The sequence below is a fragment of the Coloeus monedula genome (genome assembly GCF_965178545.1).
Source record: "Coloeus monedula genome assembly, chromosome: 1".
NCBI lineage: Eukaryota > Metazoa > Chordata > Aves > Passeriformes > Corvidae > Coloeus > Coloeus monedula.
Window position 1 is genome coordinate 59,190,805 of NC_138781.1, and position 21,292 is coordinate 59,212,096.

General features: G+C 39.8%; 1 protein-coding gene across 2 annotated transcripts in view; it reads right to left on the reverse strand.

Moving 5' to 3' along the window:
• LOC309574709 (solute carrier family 12 member 7-like) overlaps window positions 1-21,292 on the reverse strand; it is a gene marked incomplete at its 5' end in the record, with an annotated part of 72,749 nt that overhangs the window by 44,653 nt on the left and 6,804 nt on the right. For both annotated transcript variants that reach the window (XM_082284535.1, XM_082284536.1), the window contains 6 exons: window positions 265-506; window positions 2,208-2,338; window positions 5,304-5,358; window positions 6,090-6,236; window positions 10,251-10,373; window positions 15,520-15,614. In XM_082284535.1, coding sequence (XP_082140661.1) covers window positions 265-506; window positions 2,208-2,338; window positions 5,304-5,358; window positions 6,090-6,236; window positions 10,251-10,373; window positions 15,520-15,614 — 793 coding nt within the window. The remainder of the gene's footprint in view (window positions 1-264; window positions 507-2,207; window positions 2,339-5,303; window positions 5,359-6,089; window positions 6,237-10,250; window positions 10,374-15,519; window positions 15,615-21,292) is intronic.

Sequence of the window (21,292 nt, forward strand, 5' to 3'; positions counted from 1 at the left end):
AATAAAAGCCAGTAATTTTAAGCACCAAAGAACATTTTCTAGAGTTATCATATCTTACGAAAAATGAGAGAAAGATTCGGATATGTAACTCAGAATAATAAATGAGCACATCAATATTTAAACTACATAAACCTACCACTGAAGACAATGTGGTTGTATTTTGAAGCTTAGCTTAAAACATGAAATGGTTGCAGTACCTATTCCCTCCCCACGCTTCTTTTTTTTTTTTTTTAATAACCCACACAACTTGGATATTGCACTTACGGAAAGTCAGGTGGGTCAAAAGCAGTCTTAATAGCTCCAGCATATATGGCAATGATGGAAAGAATCACACAGGCAAGGAAGACCAGTGCAAGTTTGTTGACATATTTCACTCCCACAAATACTACTACAGCCATCAGAATGATAATACATGTTCCATAGACTCTCATGTTGTTGAGCATAGCCTCTGTTTCTTCACCAACATCTTCCACTTTAAATATAGCGGCACTTGGAGAAATATAGGTCTGCAAGTGATATGGCAAATTATCATACATGTAATAATGGACATTTTATTAAAAAATCATTTACTTGAACTACAAAATCTAACCTTCTACACCAGTTTTGCTTTCACAAATGATTTTAGCCAGAAAATTTGGGCATTTAGAAAGTGTAGAGATAAAAGGAAGGGAAAGGCAAGGGTGAAGAAAAACAAATTTTGAGAATAGGATACAGCTTTTGCTCCAGCTTCTTCTCTCCCATTAAAGAGTTTCCACTCCTTAAATTCATGTGTCTGCCAAATGAGAAAAACCGCTAAGGAATTTGGGTGGAAAAGGAAGTAGCACACTACACTACATAACAATATCTATATTCCTTCTTCTAGCACCCCTGAAAAAAACCCTCTCCGCTCAGCTAGGGCTTGAACATTAGGGCTTGAGGCAACTCCACTCCTTCCAAAAAACTGCTAAAATGACTATTTTTCAATAATATAATTCCTAAAGGCAGGAAGAAACTTTGAACAGGAGGCTACCATGATACATTTATAAGCAAAAACCAAAAATAGACAATTATTAACCAGAATTTTTTTAGATTAAACTTAAGTTTAGCAAATTAATATTTACTAGAATGCTGAAAAAGATGAGAATTGTCACATCATCATGGAAGAAAAAGAAAGCAAATTGAAAAAAATATTACTGATAGAGTATATATTGTTAGAAAACCCTAGATTGTGATGTTGCTGAAGTTTCAGGCTCTATATGGAGGTACTCCTGAAGATGTTCTTGTGAATTTTGTTGACCTGCTGTTCACAGCCTTTGCCAGGGAAAAACACAGGCAGACAACTGATTTCTGTTTCTCAAAATAATCCATGCCCCAGTGGAGAAAAAAAAAAAAGCAATACTCATGCCTTGTGCTTATGACAGGGGTCTATTCTGAGGTCTTTGTCAGATATCCTGGGTGGCATTTTACTTCAAATTCTGGAGCTGAAACCTGTACATTTTTATTAACAACACAAACCCAGCATGACTATCTAATAGGGAGAACACTGCACCAAATTCAATCCACAATTTAACATGTGCTCATGTTGCTACTATAGATCAGATCACACAAGCAAGCATTAGTGAAGACTATCTCTAATTCAAATTTTAAAAAGCCTGGATTTGATGACATGGATCATTGTAAGTAACAAGAAAGAATTCTGAAGTATCTCCTGTACATATCTTAAGTTTCTGATATGACCAATTATTGCCCCCCCCAGATGAAGCAAAGCCATAGTAGCTGGGCCACAGCATCTTTGCAAATAGATGAAAACTCAAAGCCAGTAGTTTGAAATGAGGAAGAGGGATAGATTATTATTGCCTCATTGGAGATATGACCTTCATGTTCTTCAGAACTTTTCATTGGGCAGCAGTGAGTTACCCCGGTAATGCTTGCCTGATCTAGGCTTGCAGACTCTCATTTGGAAAAAGAAGATTTATGATTGGTTCCTAAATTAAGCAGAATAAATATACATCAAATAGCCTTTAATTTATTTTTGTATTACTAATAAGAATTTAACTTTCTCAAATAGTCACAAGTAGAGTAAGAATAAATATCAACATCCTGAAAATGTACTATCAAAACATTAACAATCACCAGACTAGAATGCATTTTAGACTATTTAGAACATTCATCAGCAATATTCCAAAACAGCTCAAATACATTTAGTCTTAAGAGAAACTAGGACTTACCAATAAAATTTCAATGGTACCAAGAATGTACATTGCTCCTGCAAAGGTTGTGCCCAAGTAGAAACAAAGTCCCACTGCACCACCAAACTCTGGCCCTAAGGATCTTGAAATCATGTAGTAAGAGCCTCCAGCTGTGAATTTAACAAAAAAAAAAAAAACAAACCAACAACACACAAAACACTTCCAGGCCTTCAGATTAAGGACGGCAATAGAGAACAAAAATCTGAATAATTCAATCAACATAATCACGATAATCACTGCATGTGCCTCCATTGACATGCTCATGCCAAGACTGTAGTCAATGTCTATACTAACTAGGCAGTTAGAATGTATGTTTCAAAATTAATATCCCCACGTGTGTTTTCTATGGAACAGAAAATGAAGACCAAAGAAAGAAAAAGAAAAATTCCACAAGCTAAACAAAAACAAATTAGAAAAGGATATACAGGTATAAATAGATGTGAATGAATTTTTAGCTTCTAACCTCAAGCTATTCCCCATCAAACAGTAAATTTCCAAAATAATTGCTTTATGAGACAAGGACAAAATAGAATATTTTCTACTGATATACACTCTTTATTTCATCTGTATATGAAACCATTGCCACTTTCACTACAGATCACATTTTTTTAGTACTATTTAAAAGTGTTAGGTAGGGATTGCTTTTTCTTGTCCACTTATATGCTATTTACTTTGACCCTGAGTTTTTCAATTCTTCTCACTCTTACTTCCCATACATATGCATCATCTTTCTTTAAGCTATAAACTACATCACCACCAATACCCTACTTCCATTGCTCTATTTGCCTTTTAATAAGGCTCTAAGCTTCAAGAACTTCATCTCTTTTTTTAGAATGTCACCCAACTCCCTCGAGGCAAACTCTTCTCTCTGGTTCCCTCTCCATCTACTCTTAAATTCATATTTGTCCCACTTGTGACAACTGAGAAAGAAGGAGACAGAGAAAGGAAGGGTTTGATTTTAAATAAATATACATCAATGTGCAGTGTCTGAAGCTGTTTTTCATAGAATCATTAAGGTTGGAAAAGACCTCCAAGATCATTAAGTACTATCATTAACCTAACACTACCAGGTCCATCACTACACCCTGTCCCTAAGCACCACATCTACTTGTTTTTTGAACACTTCCAAGGATGGCAATTCCACTATTCGCTTGGGCAGCCTGTTCCACAGGCTTCAAAGTTTTCAATATGAATGAATGAGAAATTAACAAAGATATTATGATGCATCACCAATTCTTTTGCTGAATATAATGCTGTTGCATATAAAGGCAAAAGAAAGGATCCTGCTGCTCAGGTCTCCTTTGCATCCTAGGTTCTTATCTGTGCTTTCAGCCTTCTCCATATATGCCAGCACAAGCATCATTTCTCTAAGAAACTGGCACCACCAACAAAAGAATGAAAATTAAGACCTGTCTCGTGTAAGAGCTGCAGGTTTCAAAGTCTGTGACAGATGTTAAACAAAACCTTTACAATTAACTTTAAAAATATGAGGGCGAAAAAGAGCAGAACATTTTAGTTATCTGCACACTGATTTGAATAAAATCAATAATTGACTGAATAACTCAACTTTATAATAAACTACAAGTATTTAAAACAAAATTATTGTATTTTTATTTAATATATGGTACTGTATCCATGAAATACAATTATAATACAATTATTCTATATTCTACACAAATTGTATCTTTTACTTTTGCCCAACAACTTCAGTAACAGCTCTGAAAACCCTTGTTGGAGTGAAAGCTCCTCTGGACTCAGGCCCAGAGGGAAGCCAAAGCACAGGGGTTGAATTAAAACCTTTGAATAAGCTGAGATACATGAAGTCACACCAAAGTGAAATAGAAATATAGATTTTTAACTTTTAGTAGAAATATATGCTAAGTGCCTTAAACATTAAAAAGCTGTAGCAGAGACCTTAAACATAGTTCTTGCTGCAGCAGTGTTACCTTTTCACAGAATTCTTTACTTTAGACAAAATACAGATAGAATTATACTGTTCACATTTTTTAGAATGTTCACATAAACAATAAGAACTGATAGAAACTGTATATGTAAATCTGTGTAATACCTATGTAACACTTGTGTAAGACTTACGGTTGTTAGAATTAGACCAGGATAGGTTAAGAAAAGAAAAACTAGAATCATGTGTTAATCTTATTGATCAATTAACAAATATAATCCACACTTCTGTAAGAAAAAAATATATGGAGCATATAGAACATATAGAAGAAGAAGAAGCTGGTTTTGCCTGCTGTTGCTGATTGGCCTTATCATATAACCCCCTTCGAACTCTGCCTTCAAGAAAGCTATGAGACTATGAAATAAAGAACTTAGCAGAACAGCAGCCTCCTCTGCTCTCTTACCCTGGTCCGAGAAGGAAGGGTACCCTGTCAAAAGCTCAACAACCCTTACTAAGCTGCAGAAGCTCTGCAAGTGAGGAACTATTTTAAGTTCATTAGGTAAACTGTTCAGAGTTCATACCCATGCCTGAACACGAGAACTATCATGTAAAGTGTTGAGAAACTGAAAAGGGTAAGAGCTTCAAGAGCTAACTGATTTTGCATCTAAAAATAAAATCCTCTTAATTTATGAAGCTGAATCAATTTATCGATCTATCCTGAAAATTTAAGGAGATGGGCAGAACCTAGAATGCTTATATAGAAAAATATTTCTACCATCAGACCAGTTACTATTCCTGCAGAAAACAAGATAACTAACTCCAGTGTTTAGATGGAATGTAGGCAAATTCAGGAGAGAAAAAAGTACTAGCCGTATTTGTAAAGAAATTTTATGTGAAGACCAGTCTCCACTAATTCAAATTATAACATCTTATCTTTCATTAAAACAGGATCAAATGATTGATGACAAAGATGTGCTGCAGAATATAACCCCCAGAAGCGCAGATAAAAGATTGCATCTCACATTAAAAAGTTATTTATAAAATCAATTAAAAGAAAATAGGCATTTGACGCAAAATCATTACTTCTGATATGTGAGAACTATAAGAATTTCTTGTCCCAGATTTAAACTTCCATCATTTGACAATTTGCCATTGAAGATAAAATTCTTCATTACCTGGAACTACACCATTTGTTGCTATAGCACTCATTGAAATTGCAGTTAGCATAGTCTGTGGAAAGATGAAATAGAGGAAATTTAAAATACCAGAGTTCTGGAAGTTTTTTTTTTAAAGACTGGGCAAAACAGTAATCAAATGAAACTAGATTTTTTTTTTTTTAACTAAAATGTTTAATTTGGGATATCCATGCAACTCAAGTACTCAACTTTTCAGCGGAAGATTTTGTTTACTTAGATATTTGACACAGTCTTTCAAAAGAACTGGAAGAATACAGACCATTGAATACACTTAGAACAGTATTTTCATTATTCCAATTAAAAAGTAGCGAAAACTGATTGTAACATTGTTATGATGACATCTAGTAGTGGTCTCACATTCTAAAATATTACTTTATGGACCTAATGCTCTGGTTTGATTTGTAGTTTATTATTCAGTTTGTTCTGAAGTAGTAAAATGGAGAACGGTTCAGATCTCAAAGTAAATAATGAAACATTTGCTAAAGGCCAACTTAATAAAACTCATATAATACTTCAAACAAAAGCTTACTTTGATCAACTCAAAAGAATCTCCATACAGGTTAGACTGATATGTGACAGTCACTGCTTAAATATATAACCCATCTCTCTCAATTTAACCATATTGGTTAAATATCAGTACAATTTAACCAATATGATTAAATATGGTTACTTTACCCTGATACTGATATAGTAGAAGGTATCAGTACTCTTGCAGCAGAGGATTTGGCCAAGAGTTTAAAAAAAAGTAAAATATGGTTAACTTACACAAGCACAACACATGAACACAATGATGAAAGACTGAAGAACTCCAGCTGTTCCCACAATCCATGTTAAACGCAGGAAAAGGATGACTCCCAAGATGTTTTGCAAACAGGGAAGATACACACCAATAAAAGTGCCCATTTGTGGACCCTGGAAACAAAGTGAGAACATCAATTCCTTTGTACTAAAAAATTTAAACCCATAAGAACTTTATGGCACAAACCCTTATCACAAATGCTCCACAAACAAATGCCAAGTGAAACTGAATGGTAGCTTCAGAGTGTCCAGCTTCACAAATATTCACATGCTATTTATGCAGAAAAATTCCTGAAAAGAGAGAAAACTATTTGTGATAGCGAACTCTCTTGTTCCACAGGAATTAGGATGAAAACTTGATAGGGATAGGGCAGTCCTTTATCTGTTGATTATAACACTTTACAAACTTTCTTCTGAAATACCAGTTACAGGCTAAAGTTGCATGTTGAAGATAAGCTACTGCCATAATCAAAATATCATCTATAGTCTGCAAAATTGCCACACAGCTGGCACAAGAAGTTATATTCAAAAGTATTTTCAATTTTTAAAAACAACAGACAAGGTATTAAGACAGAGCAAGAAGTAATGCAGTGTAGATACAAAAATGCTGCTAGCAAGGATTTTCTTGCTATTTTCTAAGTCCATGAGAGACTTTTCTCTCTCACAGAAGAGGTAGCAGGGTATGTAAGCCACCAAGCCACTTGCAACCTTGAAAAGTCTTGTTTATGGTATAGTAGGAAAATATTTTGACAATGGATGTTTTAGGATTTTAGCCAATCACCCCAAGGGGTGGCTGATCCTTTGTCCAATTAGACTATGAAGAAAAAAGTCTATAAAAGAGTTTGTAAAATCAATCAATCAATCAATCTTGCTGCACAATTCCTGCCTGCTGGATCTTCTCTCCTCCTCCTCCCTATGGCTGCGGGACACGGTGATATAACCTAGGGCCCAGGCCTGCGGTAATAATGCAGAGCTGACTACAATTTCTTTTTTCAAAAGTTGTAAAACCTGCCACAACATAGTATATGTGTACCTTTGATTTGCTAGAGATCATCATAGGTGAAGACACACACAAAAGAATTCAGGCTTCATCACTAAAGTTTTGGTCTTCAGCATTTATGAAGAGAAATCAGGCTTTGAAATACTCTAGTTAGAATCAACAGTTATACACAGTAGCTTTCCAGATACACAAGGTGGTCTTAAATCACAACTTGGGCTGTGAAAAATGGCAACCAATTTAAATAAATAAGCAAGCATTGATGCTTTAGAAGTTATCAAAATTATTAAGAAAATACTAAGTTTCCAAGTACTTATAAGGAATCATAGAATGTCATTTGGACTATGTTTTTTTATTTTTAGCATCTTGGGCAATACCCATGTGCAACATCAACACTACTGTCTCAATCACACCATTAAAAATGCTGCTCTGACAGGCTGCTACTTAACTACCACAATTTCAGAAATGAACTTAAGACACTATCTTGGTTTTGAAAGACAGGTGTCTGCTAAGGAAGGCAGAAGCCTCCCTTGAAGTGGCAGATGTAACCCCTTTCCCTCCGAGTTATTATAATTTTGAAATCAAGGGCCTTTAGGCAAAGATGTGGGAAAATAGGAATAACAGTTCTTTACTATTATATATATAACCAGTCAAACAAAATAACAATGACTATGGCAGTAACAGCAAACAATCACAAACCCAGTCCCAGCCTTCTCGGCTGTCAGGCCCTTTCCCCTCGGGTGCAGTTCCGCTCGCAGCCGGCAGGGGCGCTGGCGGCTCCCGGTGAGCAGGGCAGGTGCGATGGTTCCCCTGCGGCTGCAGGGGGCGCTCCGGAGTGAGCTTGGGGAGCACGCAGCACCGGTGGCCTGGGGTCCCAGGGAAGGATGGAACAAAGGCTTCACAAACCGCTGGACAGCTGGCCCCGGTGTCTGGCTGGACTCTCGGGAACAGCAGGCTGGAGCGGCAGGGATGAGCACAAATCCCAGAGGCCAGACGAGATGTACCCAAATGGGGAACCCCCCGGAGGTCAGTCAGGCAAGTCGACGGCTACAGCGTAGCGAAGGCTCGAAGCAGCAGCGGGGCAGGGCGGCCACAGTCTGGCCTCCAGCAGGGCAGGGAAAGCGGCTTTGGGATCCCGGCGTTGTTTCCAGCAGAAAGAAAAATGGTCGAAGAAAAAGAACCAGCAGCTCCTTTCTCTGCAGTTTCTCTCTCCAAACGCCAAGAGCGAACTGACCCCACACCCAGGTGAAACAAAGGAGTAGCCAGGCCCACCCCACCCCCAATGGGCAGCTCTTTTGTCTTTCTTAAGTACAGCCTGTTGCAGCGGGGATTACTGCAACACGCATATATCAAACCAGGAGTCTCATGGAAAGTGAAGTATATATGGACAGATTCATGGTAGATGTTTCAGAGATGTTTATTTCTCCAGCCGCATGGCCGGGGCTCAGCTCAGGAACTCCCCAGTCACGGGACCCAAGGGTCCTTGGCCACACTGGGGAACACAAACCAACCAATGGGGAACAAGGCTGACCAGGGGCAGGGAAACCCCGTGTCTCCCCCCCAGGGCCCCTCTCCCAGGGCTCCATGGCAGGGGGAGAGACCCCAACAACAGCCATTTGTCCCCTAGCAACATGCATATGGGAAAAAATTCCTTTAACAGGAAAAAAACTAGGACTAAACTAAAACCCCAACAGACACGTACATAAAAATCGTGTTATCAAGCCACCACATGGCGCACAAACAAGATTAAGTGCAAGTGAGGACACAGTGTTTATTTGGATAGTCAGCTCCAGAGGGAGTAATATGGTGCTGCATTGAAAAAAACCTCTACACAGCAGCTGAATGGACAACAGGGATCACACTAAGGAAAGCGTGAGTAGATCAATGTTAGTTTTCCCATGTCTGAAGTTTACCTTCAGATGAGATGAAACAAATATAGATCAAGCACAACTAGACAAACAGAAAGAAAGCACACGCATGAACAAATGCAGGATAAGCAAAAAGTTAAACAAACAGCTGGACTTTATTCCTGACTCTTGCCCACTGTCCTGGTACCAACTTCCACTCAAAATCTCCCTTCCAGTCAAATGAGTCGCCCTTCTTAGCTTATTTTCATCTCTGTCTCTTCTGCTCTGTGCTCATTTTCCTTTCACTCATTCTCATGTGCTTCTCCTCTTTTCTTCATAGCTCAGCATATAAACTCAGTAGCAGCACCCCTTCTCCTACAAAAAGAGAGATGACTCCCAGCACTGTCCCTTTCCCAACCTCTACCTTAATTATCTTAGTTTCAGTCACCATGCAGCTCATCATCCCTCCTTGCCTACAAGTTCTTATACTCTATCAGGTCACATGTTTTGATCCAAGCTTTCCCCGTCCAAAACAGTCCTTGCTCTCAGAGGGATCAATCTAACATGCCACTACAGACTCCAACTGTTGCATACATTCCATTTCTACAGAGGCAGAGACACACACTTTGGGTATCCAGTAGACAGACAACCCTTGATGAATTCAGTTCACTTCTAGCAGTGTGTTTAGCAATGTGTCAAACAGAATATATGCCTTCCCCTCCCCCAAGTATAGTATTTTTGATGTTTGCAACAAAATGTTTTCTTGGAACGCATCCACTAAGTTTTAAAAATACTTACTCTGACACACAAAACCAAGACAGTTACTCAAAAAAACTACTACCATGTTAAGAGATACAAATATGCTTATAGATTTAAGAATGACCTGCTTCATCTCAAATTTGCCTTAACATAACTACCTAAAAACCTAGGCAGTTAAAATATATTAATAAACCTGCAAAAAGTCCTATTGTATGCTCACTAGAGGTAGGTAACAGGTACTGATGCTCAAACAAGTTCACAAGGAAGAAGAAACTGGGTATAATCCATATTTCAGATCCTAGATTAGCACATGTTTTTCCTAGGGGTTCTACAGCAAAGTCTTGCTAAAATATGCTAACAAGAACATCAAGTTAACACAAGTCCTTCTGCAAATGCTTCAGTTCTAAACATGGTATTACAAATCTTACTCCTGTTTTTAGGTATCCACATATTCTATTTTCAGGTCGAAAAATGCTCCTCTTTGTAGTTAGCTTTGTCTCGATAAATTATTAGAAGTCTAAATACCTTGACTTCCTTTCGTTTGCTGTCTTCATCTGCTTCATGTTCCACCACTCCTTGAGTCAGATTGGTGTAGTTTGCTAGTTTATTCAGAAGAGACGACACCATGGGGTTACTATCCATTTCTTCCTGTTGGATTTTGAAGAACACTGCATTTATTAAAAGATTTTTTTTAAAGTCATCATTTTATGATACTACTTCAAACACATACTCAACAGGTCAGCCCTGATTCAGCCAAATAAAAAAATTAGCATGACAAAATACCACTCAGCTTTCAACCAACAGGAGAGTTCTATTCTTTCTAGAAGTTTAACACTACATGGCTGTGTTGCACCATTTCTTTCATATTTTTACACTATCTTACAATATGCAGCTTGAATATAAGGAAAACCTAGAGAAGGACCACTGTTAATTTTAAAAATATATTTTTATCACAATACAGTCTTTAGCAATTGTACTGGTAGGGCTGAGTCATTAGGGTGTTTTTCCAGCATCTTGCTTGTGTTTAAAGAGTGACTTCAAATGATTTCTCAAGCACCAAAATACTTAAGGATCTCTCTAAAGTCTATCACTGCAGGCTTACATATTTTATCTTACACCAGGCATACTACTTCCAAAGTGTTAATGTGTTGAAAATACCCACACATATGCATATCACATATTATTGCACATATGTAATACCACCTGACACAGAAGTCAGCCCATCTTTCTTTAGCCAATTATCTGCCACGAAACAAAAACACGCTAAAACAAATAATAAAATCCAGAAGAATATACAACACAAGAATCCCAAGAAAAATGGATCCAAGGGAATTCAATTAAATACACAAAAACTGAACACTGGAAAGAAGATGAGATCGGGTTTTTGGGGGAGGTCCGAGTGCTGGAGAGCTAGCCAGAGTAACGACACATACACCGATAGGATCTGAGCATCGTTCTCTCCTTTATTGTTTACCTATACAAGCTTATATCTACTTTTGCAAAGATTCACACCCAGTCCCTCTAGACGGCCTCTAATCCATGGGAGAGCGATCCAGTGTATTGCCAGGGGCTTTCAGGGCTGCCTGCAGCCAGGTGCTTTCCAGGCTTGCCTGCAGCCAGGGGCCAGTTCAGGGGTTTTTCCTCAGCAGCCCTGGGTTGTCCAATCTTTCCAGGGGTATCATATGCCCCTGTTCCGCAACGAATCCCTCTACACATCCCCCATTTTCTTTTTGGGCAACTCAGGCCTGGTCGATGATCTTTCGCAGCCCCACTTTAATGCAAGAAAAAATGCACCCAAATACTATTAAGCCTATTATAACTACAAATAGCAATTGGCAGCTTTCTACTACTAAGGTATACAGCTATCTGGTGATACCTAGACTCTTAAGCTAATCTCTAATAGGGTCGTCTGTCTCCTGAAGGTTACGCAGGCCTCTCTTCACCACACCAGAAACAGGCTACTCCGCCCGTCCGGGGACCAGGAGGTGGGCCAGTGGCCTTTGACCCCTTTTTTCTTTGCGCCCCTCTGGTCAGCGCTGCGGCGATGACTTGTCCCTGTTGTTGCAGGACATTCTGCAGCGTTGCGGTAAATGCAGCTGTTTGAGATGACTGCTCCACACGGCTAGCACACATAAGCATCTCGTCTACTCCTGCTCTCTGGGGCAGTGTGGCAAGAATTGTCTTAGTTTGCCTATTAGCATTTTCAAAGGCAAGGGTCCGGAACATTTGTTCTTGGAGCTCTTCAGAGAGCTCAGTTCCATCCTTCAAGGCTGCTGACAGACGGTCAATGAACTGACCATATGGCTCTGACAGCCCCTGTCGGACTGCTGTGTATGGAGGAGACTTCTTCTTTTCGGGTACTGACCACAAGGCTTTGTGGGCAAGAGTCTGTGAAAACTGATGAATTATTGTGGGCATGGTCAGTTGCATCACCGTCACTCCAAAAGCCCCACTCCCAGTTAGCGTGTCAGCTTGGATCACATACAGTGGGTCTTGTGTATCACCTTGGTGTTTGCTAGCTTCTTCTTGTGCTAGCCGCTTCCACATTCGCTCCCAGAGCAGGAACTGTGAAGGGGTTAACAACAATTGTGCGATGCTGATGCAATCATTCGGACACAGGACATCTGCTGTAAATATAAACTGCAGGATGCTCCGTGTAGCTTCGGACCGTAAGCCGTGCATGGTGACCGTTTGCTTCGCTTGCTGCAAGATCTTCCAGTCATGGGGTTCCCACTTTGCGGTGTCCCCCTGTATCAGTACAGGGCAGGCTAGGGCATCTATGGCTTGCCAATCTCCTTCAATAATTGCGTTATGGACATCTCCATTCCATCTCCTTCGCAATGGATCAGTCCTCACTGTCGGGGCTGATGGAGGTGATGGCTGCACCTCCTCTTGCGGGAAGGGAGAGGCCGTAGGCACTGCGCCCGGTTGTCCCGACGGGAACGGAGGAGTTCTGGTGGCTGTCTTGACTGGAGGGTTCATGGGATGCCACAGTGCTGATGGTGTGGTTTCGCAAGCCTTAGACTCCAGCGCATCCTGACGTGTAGACAATTCAGCAAGCTTCTTCATTAATTCATGCATCATCTCTCGGTGCTTCTCCTCCTCTTGGGGCTGACCCACGGCAGCCCTAGCTGGTTCTGGCTCCGTAGAGGCTGCTTCGCAGTCAGACAATGATCCGCTGTCTGGCAGAGGGGGGTGGCGCGCTGCTGTTTTTGGCCGGGAGATAGGACCGCTCACTTCCCGTATGCTCGTCTGTGCCCCGCCCCCAGAGTCGGGAGCCTGTACTTCCGCTTTTGCTGTGATTTCTCATTCAGGCGTCTGTGGGATAACTTCCTTCCCCGTCGCGTCCAGCAACTCCCACAGCGAACGTACAGGTGCTGTTGTTCCCTTCATTGGCTGACCCGCAGTCAGCCCGAACAATCGCGCAACCCTGGACTCCGCCCTGGCCTCCGGCTGCCACTCCATGAGACCCACCCTCTCTTTCTTTTCTGGGGCTGACACCCCCCAGTGCCTCCATGGCCGCTGCGGCCACCTTCCTCTCTGCTTTAATTTCTGCGAGAGTATTAGTCACAGCTTTCCATGTTAATCCCAGAGCTTTTGCTTCTTTACCTTCCTTTCCACCCTCAATTGTGGACAGCCACAGTCTGCTTCCAACTTCCCACCACTCTTCTGTCGAGAACAAAAGTGAAGTGCATTTCAAAAACCCTTGTTCTCGGGCCCATGTAATTAGGGCATAGAGATCTCAATCTTTTACAGTCCTGCCTCTCTTAGAGAGAATACTGGCTAGGAGACGAGTGCCAGCCTTGTATTCCATAGCGTCTTACCTGCAGGGGCCCGCTCAGCTGCGCGAGCTCTGGTCTCCGGCTCCACTCAACTTTTTTGCCGGGACACTCCCGTTCCAGCTCTCCAGGCTCCTCACTGTCCATATGATGATTCAGAGTCTTGCCACATTCAAGCGAAATGCATTTAAGCAAAAACAAACCGCATCTAAGCGAAATGCATTTAAGCGAAAACAAACCGCATCTAAGCGAAATGCATTTAAGCGAAAACAAACCGCATCTAAGAGAAAATCACTCAAGTCCCTGTTCAGGCGCAAGGTTTTTGGGGGGGTCCGAGTGCTGGAGAGCTAGCCAGAGTAACGACACATACACCGATAGGATCTGAGCATCGTTCTCTCCTTTATTGTTTACCTATACAAGCTTATATCTACTTTTGCAAAGATTCACACCCAGTCCCTCTAGACGGCCTCTAATCCATGGGAGAGCGATCCAGTGTATTGCCAGGGGCTTTCAGGGCTGCCTGCAGCCAGGTGCTTTCCAGGCTTGCCTGCAGCCAGGGGCCAGTTCAGGGGTTTTTCCTCAGCAGCCCTGGGTTGTCCAATCTTTCCAGGGGTATCATATGCCCCTGTTCCGCAACGAATCCCTCTACAATTGGGGTGACAAACACAGACAAGAAGTATCTCTGCCTGGGAGATTAGGTAATGATAACAATCATAATAGTCAAACTTCTTTTTAACAATTTATACAACAACTCCAACATCTGAAAACATCAGAAAAACAAGATTGTAGGAAACTTACTCTGAAACATACATAGTATGAAGAAAGATTCACAACAACATCACCATTGGTGATGAAGTCACTAGAAGGCTTTCAACATGATACTGTTAACAGCACTGTCTATAACTTGAGATATGTAAAAGTAATGGTTTTATATCAGCTGAGGATTTAAGGTAGATCATGATTCAAAATAACAGATTTGGGACAAAAAGCAGCTACGGCCAAGTTATCATCACTAATGAAAACAGCAACTAATTTGAACCACATAAAGTTTTGGGAATGGCTTTATGGAATAGAGCCTGAAGGAGAGAAATTCAGTGACAAAACTTAAATATTGTTCCTGTCAAAAAATACTAGGATATTGCATACATGATAAAAAGACAATTAATTATGGACATTACTTTGATCCTTAGCACAATTTTCTCTAAGACAGCGAAAAATAGTACATATACATTTTTTGGTTCATGCACAAAATGAACTGAAAGATCATGTCCTCTGCGCAAAGACATTTGAAAGGAAGAAGAGAGAAGCATAAGAGAACATGCAAACATTTACAAGAATGCAACAGCAAGGTGGCTAAACAATATTGGAAGGACCTTGCTTTTGTTAACAGCAAGCATCAGAGCCAGGCCAGTTGATGCTGCTAGAGCAGAACAACTAAGGTTTTTACTAGAAATACTACTTAATTGCAAAAGTGGCCCTTAAATGTACTAAATCAATATACTTTTTTCACTAATTGATTGTAATCATTCAGTCGATTATAGAGGTATGAAACGTCCATTATAAAGCAGATGTTTACATTAGAAATTGCTATGGTATGCTCTATACTATAATTGGACAATACAACTAAGTCATGGCTTTGCTGCTTTACGAGAAATCTGTGATTCCCCTGTTGAACAAAATCTTTTGCTAGTCCTTTAAAAACTGAATACTGCTTTCTTAAAACAAATAGATTTAACTTCCAGCAACTTCCTCTAACAATGTCTAGATTCTAGCCCAAAAAAATTAAATGCAAGAATTATTTTGTCTTATTATTTCTTCCCATTAATGCACACCAGTATTTACTGTTCTTGCCTATATATCATTCAAATCCACTGAAATGGAATGTTAGCAGGAACCAAACTATGAAAAAGTTATTAAAACTCATTTTCCCCCCACTAAATTTCAAGACGGAAAGCAAGCAGGTGCTTGCGCATCTCCATGAAAGGTAAAATATGTTTTTGGAGTATTTAACTCACCTCAAAGAGAGCCATATTCTTTCCTTCATACATATTTCCTCTGTCAAATTCTGCTCTGTTAATAAATGGACTACTTTCCCTGGCAGTCCCATCCCCTAGTGGAAAAGTAACAGAATTAAAAACAAGAGAAAGATAAAATGAAAGGATACATTATACCATAAAAGGAATAGTCAGAAGACTCTGGCTTAAGAAACGGTTCTAAAAAACACCATAGGTGGCTGCAAAACCCACTCTTCATCTCAGACATGCAGATGTTAAACATTTAAGGAAATTAAGTTTATTTTAACAGTCTAATCTTTGTATAGCATTCTATCTCTTAACTCTTACTTATTATTCTCTAACACACACACTGATTTCTCCCCTACCCTTTCTAGTTTACCTAAAAACACTTGATAATTGCAATAAACTTCACATAAATGTTCTGAATATACAATAAAATAACCCCCCAGCCTGGCTTTTCATTACTTTACTAACTCCCTCAAAAAATCTCCAGTAGTTGAGGCAGGAATTTATGAAAAACAATGCAAAAGGAATTATTTTGTAAAGGTTGTGGGGACCCTTCCATGACAGGTTTTACTTAATCTATTCCTTATTGAAGTATAAACTTCATTAACCTGTAGCTCTACTGATCTGCTCTGGCACTCCTCTCAAAAAATACAGCATTACTTTCACTGCCTTCCAGCCCACAAACTACATAAACTATTACATGCTGATATTGTCACAATATTGGCATTTCCAAATAATCTCAAGTCCTTGCCTGTGCCACTTTGCCTGTCTTTTTGCTCTTATATTCACAAATTACAGCAATAGCACCTACCACAGTTTCTTCACTACAGAATTAAAGAACAATTGAAGAACAAGTTGTACTCTTTTTCCCTGTCTCCTCCCTCTGCCCCTACAGGACATTTCTCTCCACATGAAGTCCCAGAAAAAAGCTCTGGCAAACGTGTACACTAGTCTCAGCACAACATATTACCTTGGTTGTAAACCAGACAGAAATAGATCTCCGTCCCTCAAAAAGAAGAGGCACTGTGGATTTCCCACCACTGATTTCCTACCACTCTCTACAGTATCACTAACTTGTTGGTATCATGACATAGAAACCACATACTGTCATAAGAGACACAGAAGATAGCAATTGTCCATTAGGACTCTAAAATTAGTTCCCCAGTCCAGAGAAGAAATGGTGATGAATTCACCTGTAGAATATATCTCCTTCTATCCATATCCTCCAACTTTCATTTTTCTGTTTCTCTACAGGTTATATTTAGTCTCCCACTGCTTCAAGTCCTACAGCCTGGTTAGGTGCCCCTCATCCAACAACGGTTAATGCAAGGCCAGCAGAAGGAGCATTGTGAACGCAAAAGAATCTCCCTCATGAACTAACACCTTGAAATTTTTCACAGTATGTGGAACACGTTGGTTTAGCACAAGATTATCTGAGAAATTGACATTTATCCTTTAATGGGTTCCATTGTATTTAGAGAAAGGTTCAGTTAGCTTTTTTACAGACAACAAAAAGCAACTCCATCCTGAAACAAATACATCCTGATTCCTCTTTTCATTTTGCTAAAGCATGTGAGCACTAGGACTTCTTGCTTAAGACATTGCATTTCCTTTCCAAGATTTTTGGAACATTGTTTTTCTTTTATCTCCATTCCTTGAAATCACCCCATTGTTTTTGCTGACTCTTTATAAACCATTCATTAAAAGGTCCATTCCCAAGTTAAAATAAAACTAAGGTTGTTCTATGTCAGTCTTGCTGAGGTCACACTTCTATTGACTTTCTCACCAACTGACAGCTGGTACCTGTAATGATTAACTAAATATTAGTATTCCTCTCAGGGTACTTCCAATCCCTTCAGAAAGGATAACTCTTCGAAAAGTGAGCAGGGAAATTTCAATTATTGTTTTGCACTCATACAGAATGTAGTGTCACTGGAGTTACTCCTTCAGTGGGTATCACCAGACTAATCAAAACACCAAAAGGGTAGCAAAAAAAAATAACGTGAATCAGTATTCATAATTCTGACGTTAAAGACTATGGTTTTGTCTAACCAGTTCTGGACATAAAAATCAGTATCTCAGCACTACACAATATTTTAAATTGTAGGTAGAAGAATAGTGAAGCTGTCCTTTATATGTTTGTATTTCTAAACAAAGAGTTACTTGGCTTTGCTCCAATAGGAAAAAGTTCAGAGCACAATATCTCTAAGAAATGTGTCTTGTTAAATGCACCTAACAGTCGTCAAATGGAAAAATGCAGAACTTAGGATCTGAAGAATAGGAAACCTTTTTCAGTGTTTCCAACCAATATTCTGCCTATTTCAAAGCTTTCTAACAATAGTCTTCAAAACAGTCTGGTAGTGACAGACTGCAAAAGAGTCCTGTTTCTCTAATACAGCTCTCTTTTTGTATTTGTGGATATTTGGCACAGCATTTTGATAGGTATAGCTGATCATGTCAAATATTTTAGCTTCACTTGAAAAAGAATCAATGCTGAAGAAGTGACCACAAAAGCAAACTGAGAAGTACTCTGTCATCTGCAGTTTGTTGACTAATTCTACAATTGTCATAAGATCATTAGAATCACAGAATCATAAAAGCATTAAGGTTGGAAAAGAGCTCTAAGATCAGGTCCAAATTTTGACTGAACACTACCATGCCAACATAACCACAGCACTAAGTGCCACATTAATTCATTTCTTGAACACCCCCAGGGATGGTGGCTCTACCACCTCCCTGGGCAGTCCATTCCAATGTTTAACCACCTTTTCAGTACAAAAATTCTTCCTGATGTCCAACCTGAGCCTACCTGGGTGCAGCTTGAGGCCATTTCCTCTAGCCATATTGCTAGTTGCCTGGGAGAAGAGGCCAACCTCCACCTTGCTACAACTCCTTTCAGGTAGTTAGAGAGTGATACGGTATCCCCAGAGCCTCCTTTTCTTTATGCTGAACAAGCCCAGCTCCCTCAGCCACTTCTCATCAGACTTGTGCTCCAGACCCTTCACCAATTTCATTGCTCTTCTCTGGACACACTCTGCAATTCAATGTCTTTCTTGAAGAGAGGGGCCAAAAAGTGGACACAAAACTCGAGGTGTGGCCTTAACAGTGCCAAGTACAGAGCAACAATCACTTCCCTAGTCCTGCTAGCCACACTATTTTCAATACAGGGCAGGATGCCATTGGCCTTCTTGTCCACCTGGGCACACTGCTGGCCCATATTCATCCAGCTGCTGGTCCTGCACTCCAAGGTCCTATTTTGATGGGCCACTGTCAAGTAACTCTTCCCCCAGCCGGTAGAGTTGCATGGGGTTGTTGTGCATAACATGGTGCTTTGCCTTATTGAACCTCATACATGTGCTACAGTGGCTAACCTCCAGTTGTCTGGAAACTCCCCAGTTTTTCAGGACTAACAATAATGATAGAGAATGGCTTAGCAAGCTCATCCGCCAGCTCACACAGTACACTCTGGTGGGTCCCATCCAGCCCCATAAACTTGTGAGTGTCTAAGTGGCTCAAAAGATCACTGACTACTTTTTTCTAGATTACAGGGGGTCAGTTCTGCTCCCCGTCTCTCTCTACCAGCTCAGGGGGCTGGTTCCCGTGAGGAAAACCAATCTTTCTGTTGAAGACTGAGGCAAAGAAGGCACCTCAGACTTCCTCATCCCTGGTTACAATGTTTCCCTAAACATCCAATAAAGGATAGGTTTTCCTTGGTCCTCTTTGTTGTTAATAAATTTATAAAAACACTTATGAACACCTTTGAGTTTTCATCACTGCTGTCAAAAAAAAATCACCTTTATTTCAAATTTAAAAACACCACCTTTTGAAGTATGCTTATTGAATATGTTTAGATATTCAGTGAGCCTTATAAACATGTAAATCAAATTGACATGTATTATATCATTCAGGAGAAAGAACTAGTTTCAGGATCTCAACACACAGACAACATCCATGGTGAAGTTAACCAAACAAACTATCTCAATCTTTAGCTTGTCCCTTCTTCAAAAGAAGATTCAACAGAAAAGAAATTATTCGCTAGAAAACCAGAACTAACAGGATTAACACTTTTCACAAATGCTGTAAATCTTGCCCCTCATGCATCAGGTGGACAATAGAAAAAGCTATTTCAGTTACTGAGGTAACATGGAACACAAAAGGAATAAGCACTTCATTTCACTAGTAAGTCTCAAGCCATCTACAGTTTATCTTAACCTGATTCCCTTGAATTCTGTGAGGAAGCTTTAAAACGGTCAAATCATACAATTATTTAGGTTGGAAAAGAACCATTGAGTCAAACTACTCACCTAACACTGCCAAATTCACCACTAAACAAGGTCCCTAAGCACCACACCTACACATATTTTAAACACCACCAGGGATGGTGACTCAGCCACTTCCTTGGGCAGCCTGTTCCAATGCCTGACAAACAAATCACCTTTCCCTTAGGTTTCTTTGAAATTGAGTCTGTTCAAACTCTTCTCAAGTGTGGAGCTGAGTTAAACATAAAATAAAAATTATAATTTCCAGTGTAGTTTCAGACATGTCTTTAAGCTGCATTTCTTCTGAAAACCAGTGTCTGCAACTAAAGCATTCCAAAAATCTATACTTCCTGTTGCTTGATTTCTGAAAGTAACTCAATTTATGAGGATTTATAGGCAAAAATCTTAAATCTAGACTAGTATCTAATTTTGGACCACAAGAAAGACAAAATAACAACAACAACAAAAAACTTCTTTGGGTTTGGTTATGGTATACTTCATCTGTCTTCTGGCACACAAAAAAAAATTGTTGGTTGATGTCATACTCCATGTCACCCAGTATAAGTCATCAAAGCCTAAGCTTTAAAAATTATGTTTCTACCCCCATACCTGCTTTAAAAATTATTATTACTATTTTTAATCTGATACAGAATGTTCATATAACCTAGCACAACTCTGTGCTTATTGCTGGACGAGTAGACAAACTAAAGCCCTAACTAATGTACCTTTCCTAAAAGCCTGTGTGGTGTTTGCTGTGTTGATGGGACAAGCAAAAAGCCCTACTCTTGATTTCTACAGATACTCAAGCACTGTGGTGGGTAGTTATATCTGCATGGAAATTAGCTGCAACAATGATATTTTCTCTTGCAGACAAGACATACAGCTGCAGGAAGAGAAGGTAGGAGATCTATCTCAAGGTAATAGTCAGTGTGTTCATGCAGATCATCACAATGTGCACACTCCCATACTCTCTAGTCCCCCAAACCCACACAAATTGCCACAAACCATCCCAGAGCTGTGCTGGTCTTAAATTTGCTGACAATGTCATCCTTATTAACACTTCCACACACCAAACAAAACTTAGGTAAAAATTTTTGCGTATCACAATTCTGTGTTGGTCACAGAGGCAAAAGGCAGCAATGTGTCCAAATTCATATTCTTCAGAAGTTTCAGAGTAGTGATCCTAAAAAACATCGACAGGTGTCGACATACTTTTAAGGTATGTTAATAGTTCAAAATTTCTAATCTGATCCAAGCTGGTGCATTTTATATAGTGCAAAACAGAACCCAACAGTATAGGTTAAACATGCAGAAGCCACCTTTGCCAAAGAGGTGGCCCTCCCATTTGGGGGTTGGACTAGATGATCTCCAGGTGTCCGTTCAAGCCCTAACAACTTTGCAATTCCCCTCTCATACTTACTACTCACTCATCTGCATCCCCATATCACACTGTTCCTCCCATGAATTGAACTATTTATTATAAATGCTTATGCCGTCACCAGAGACAA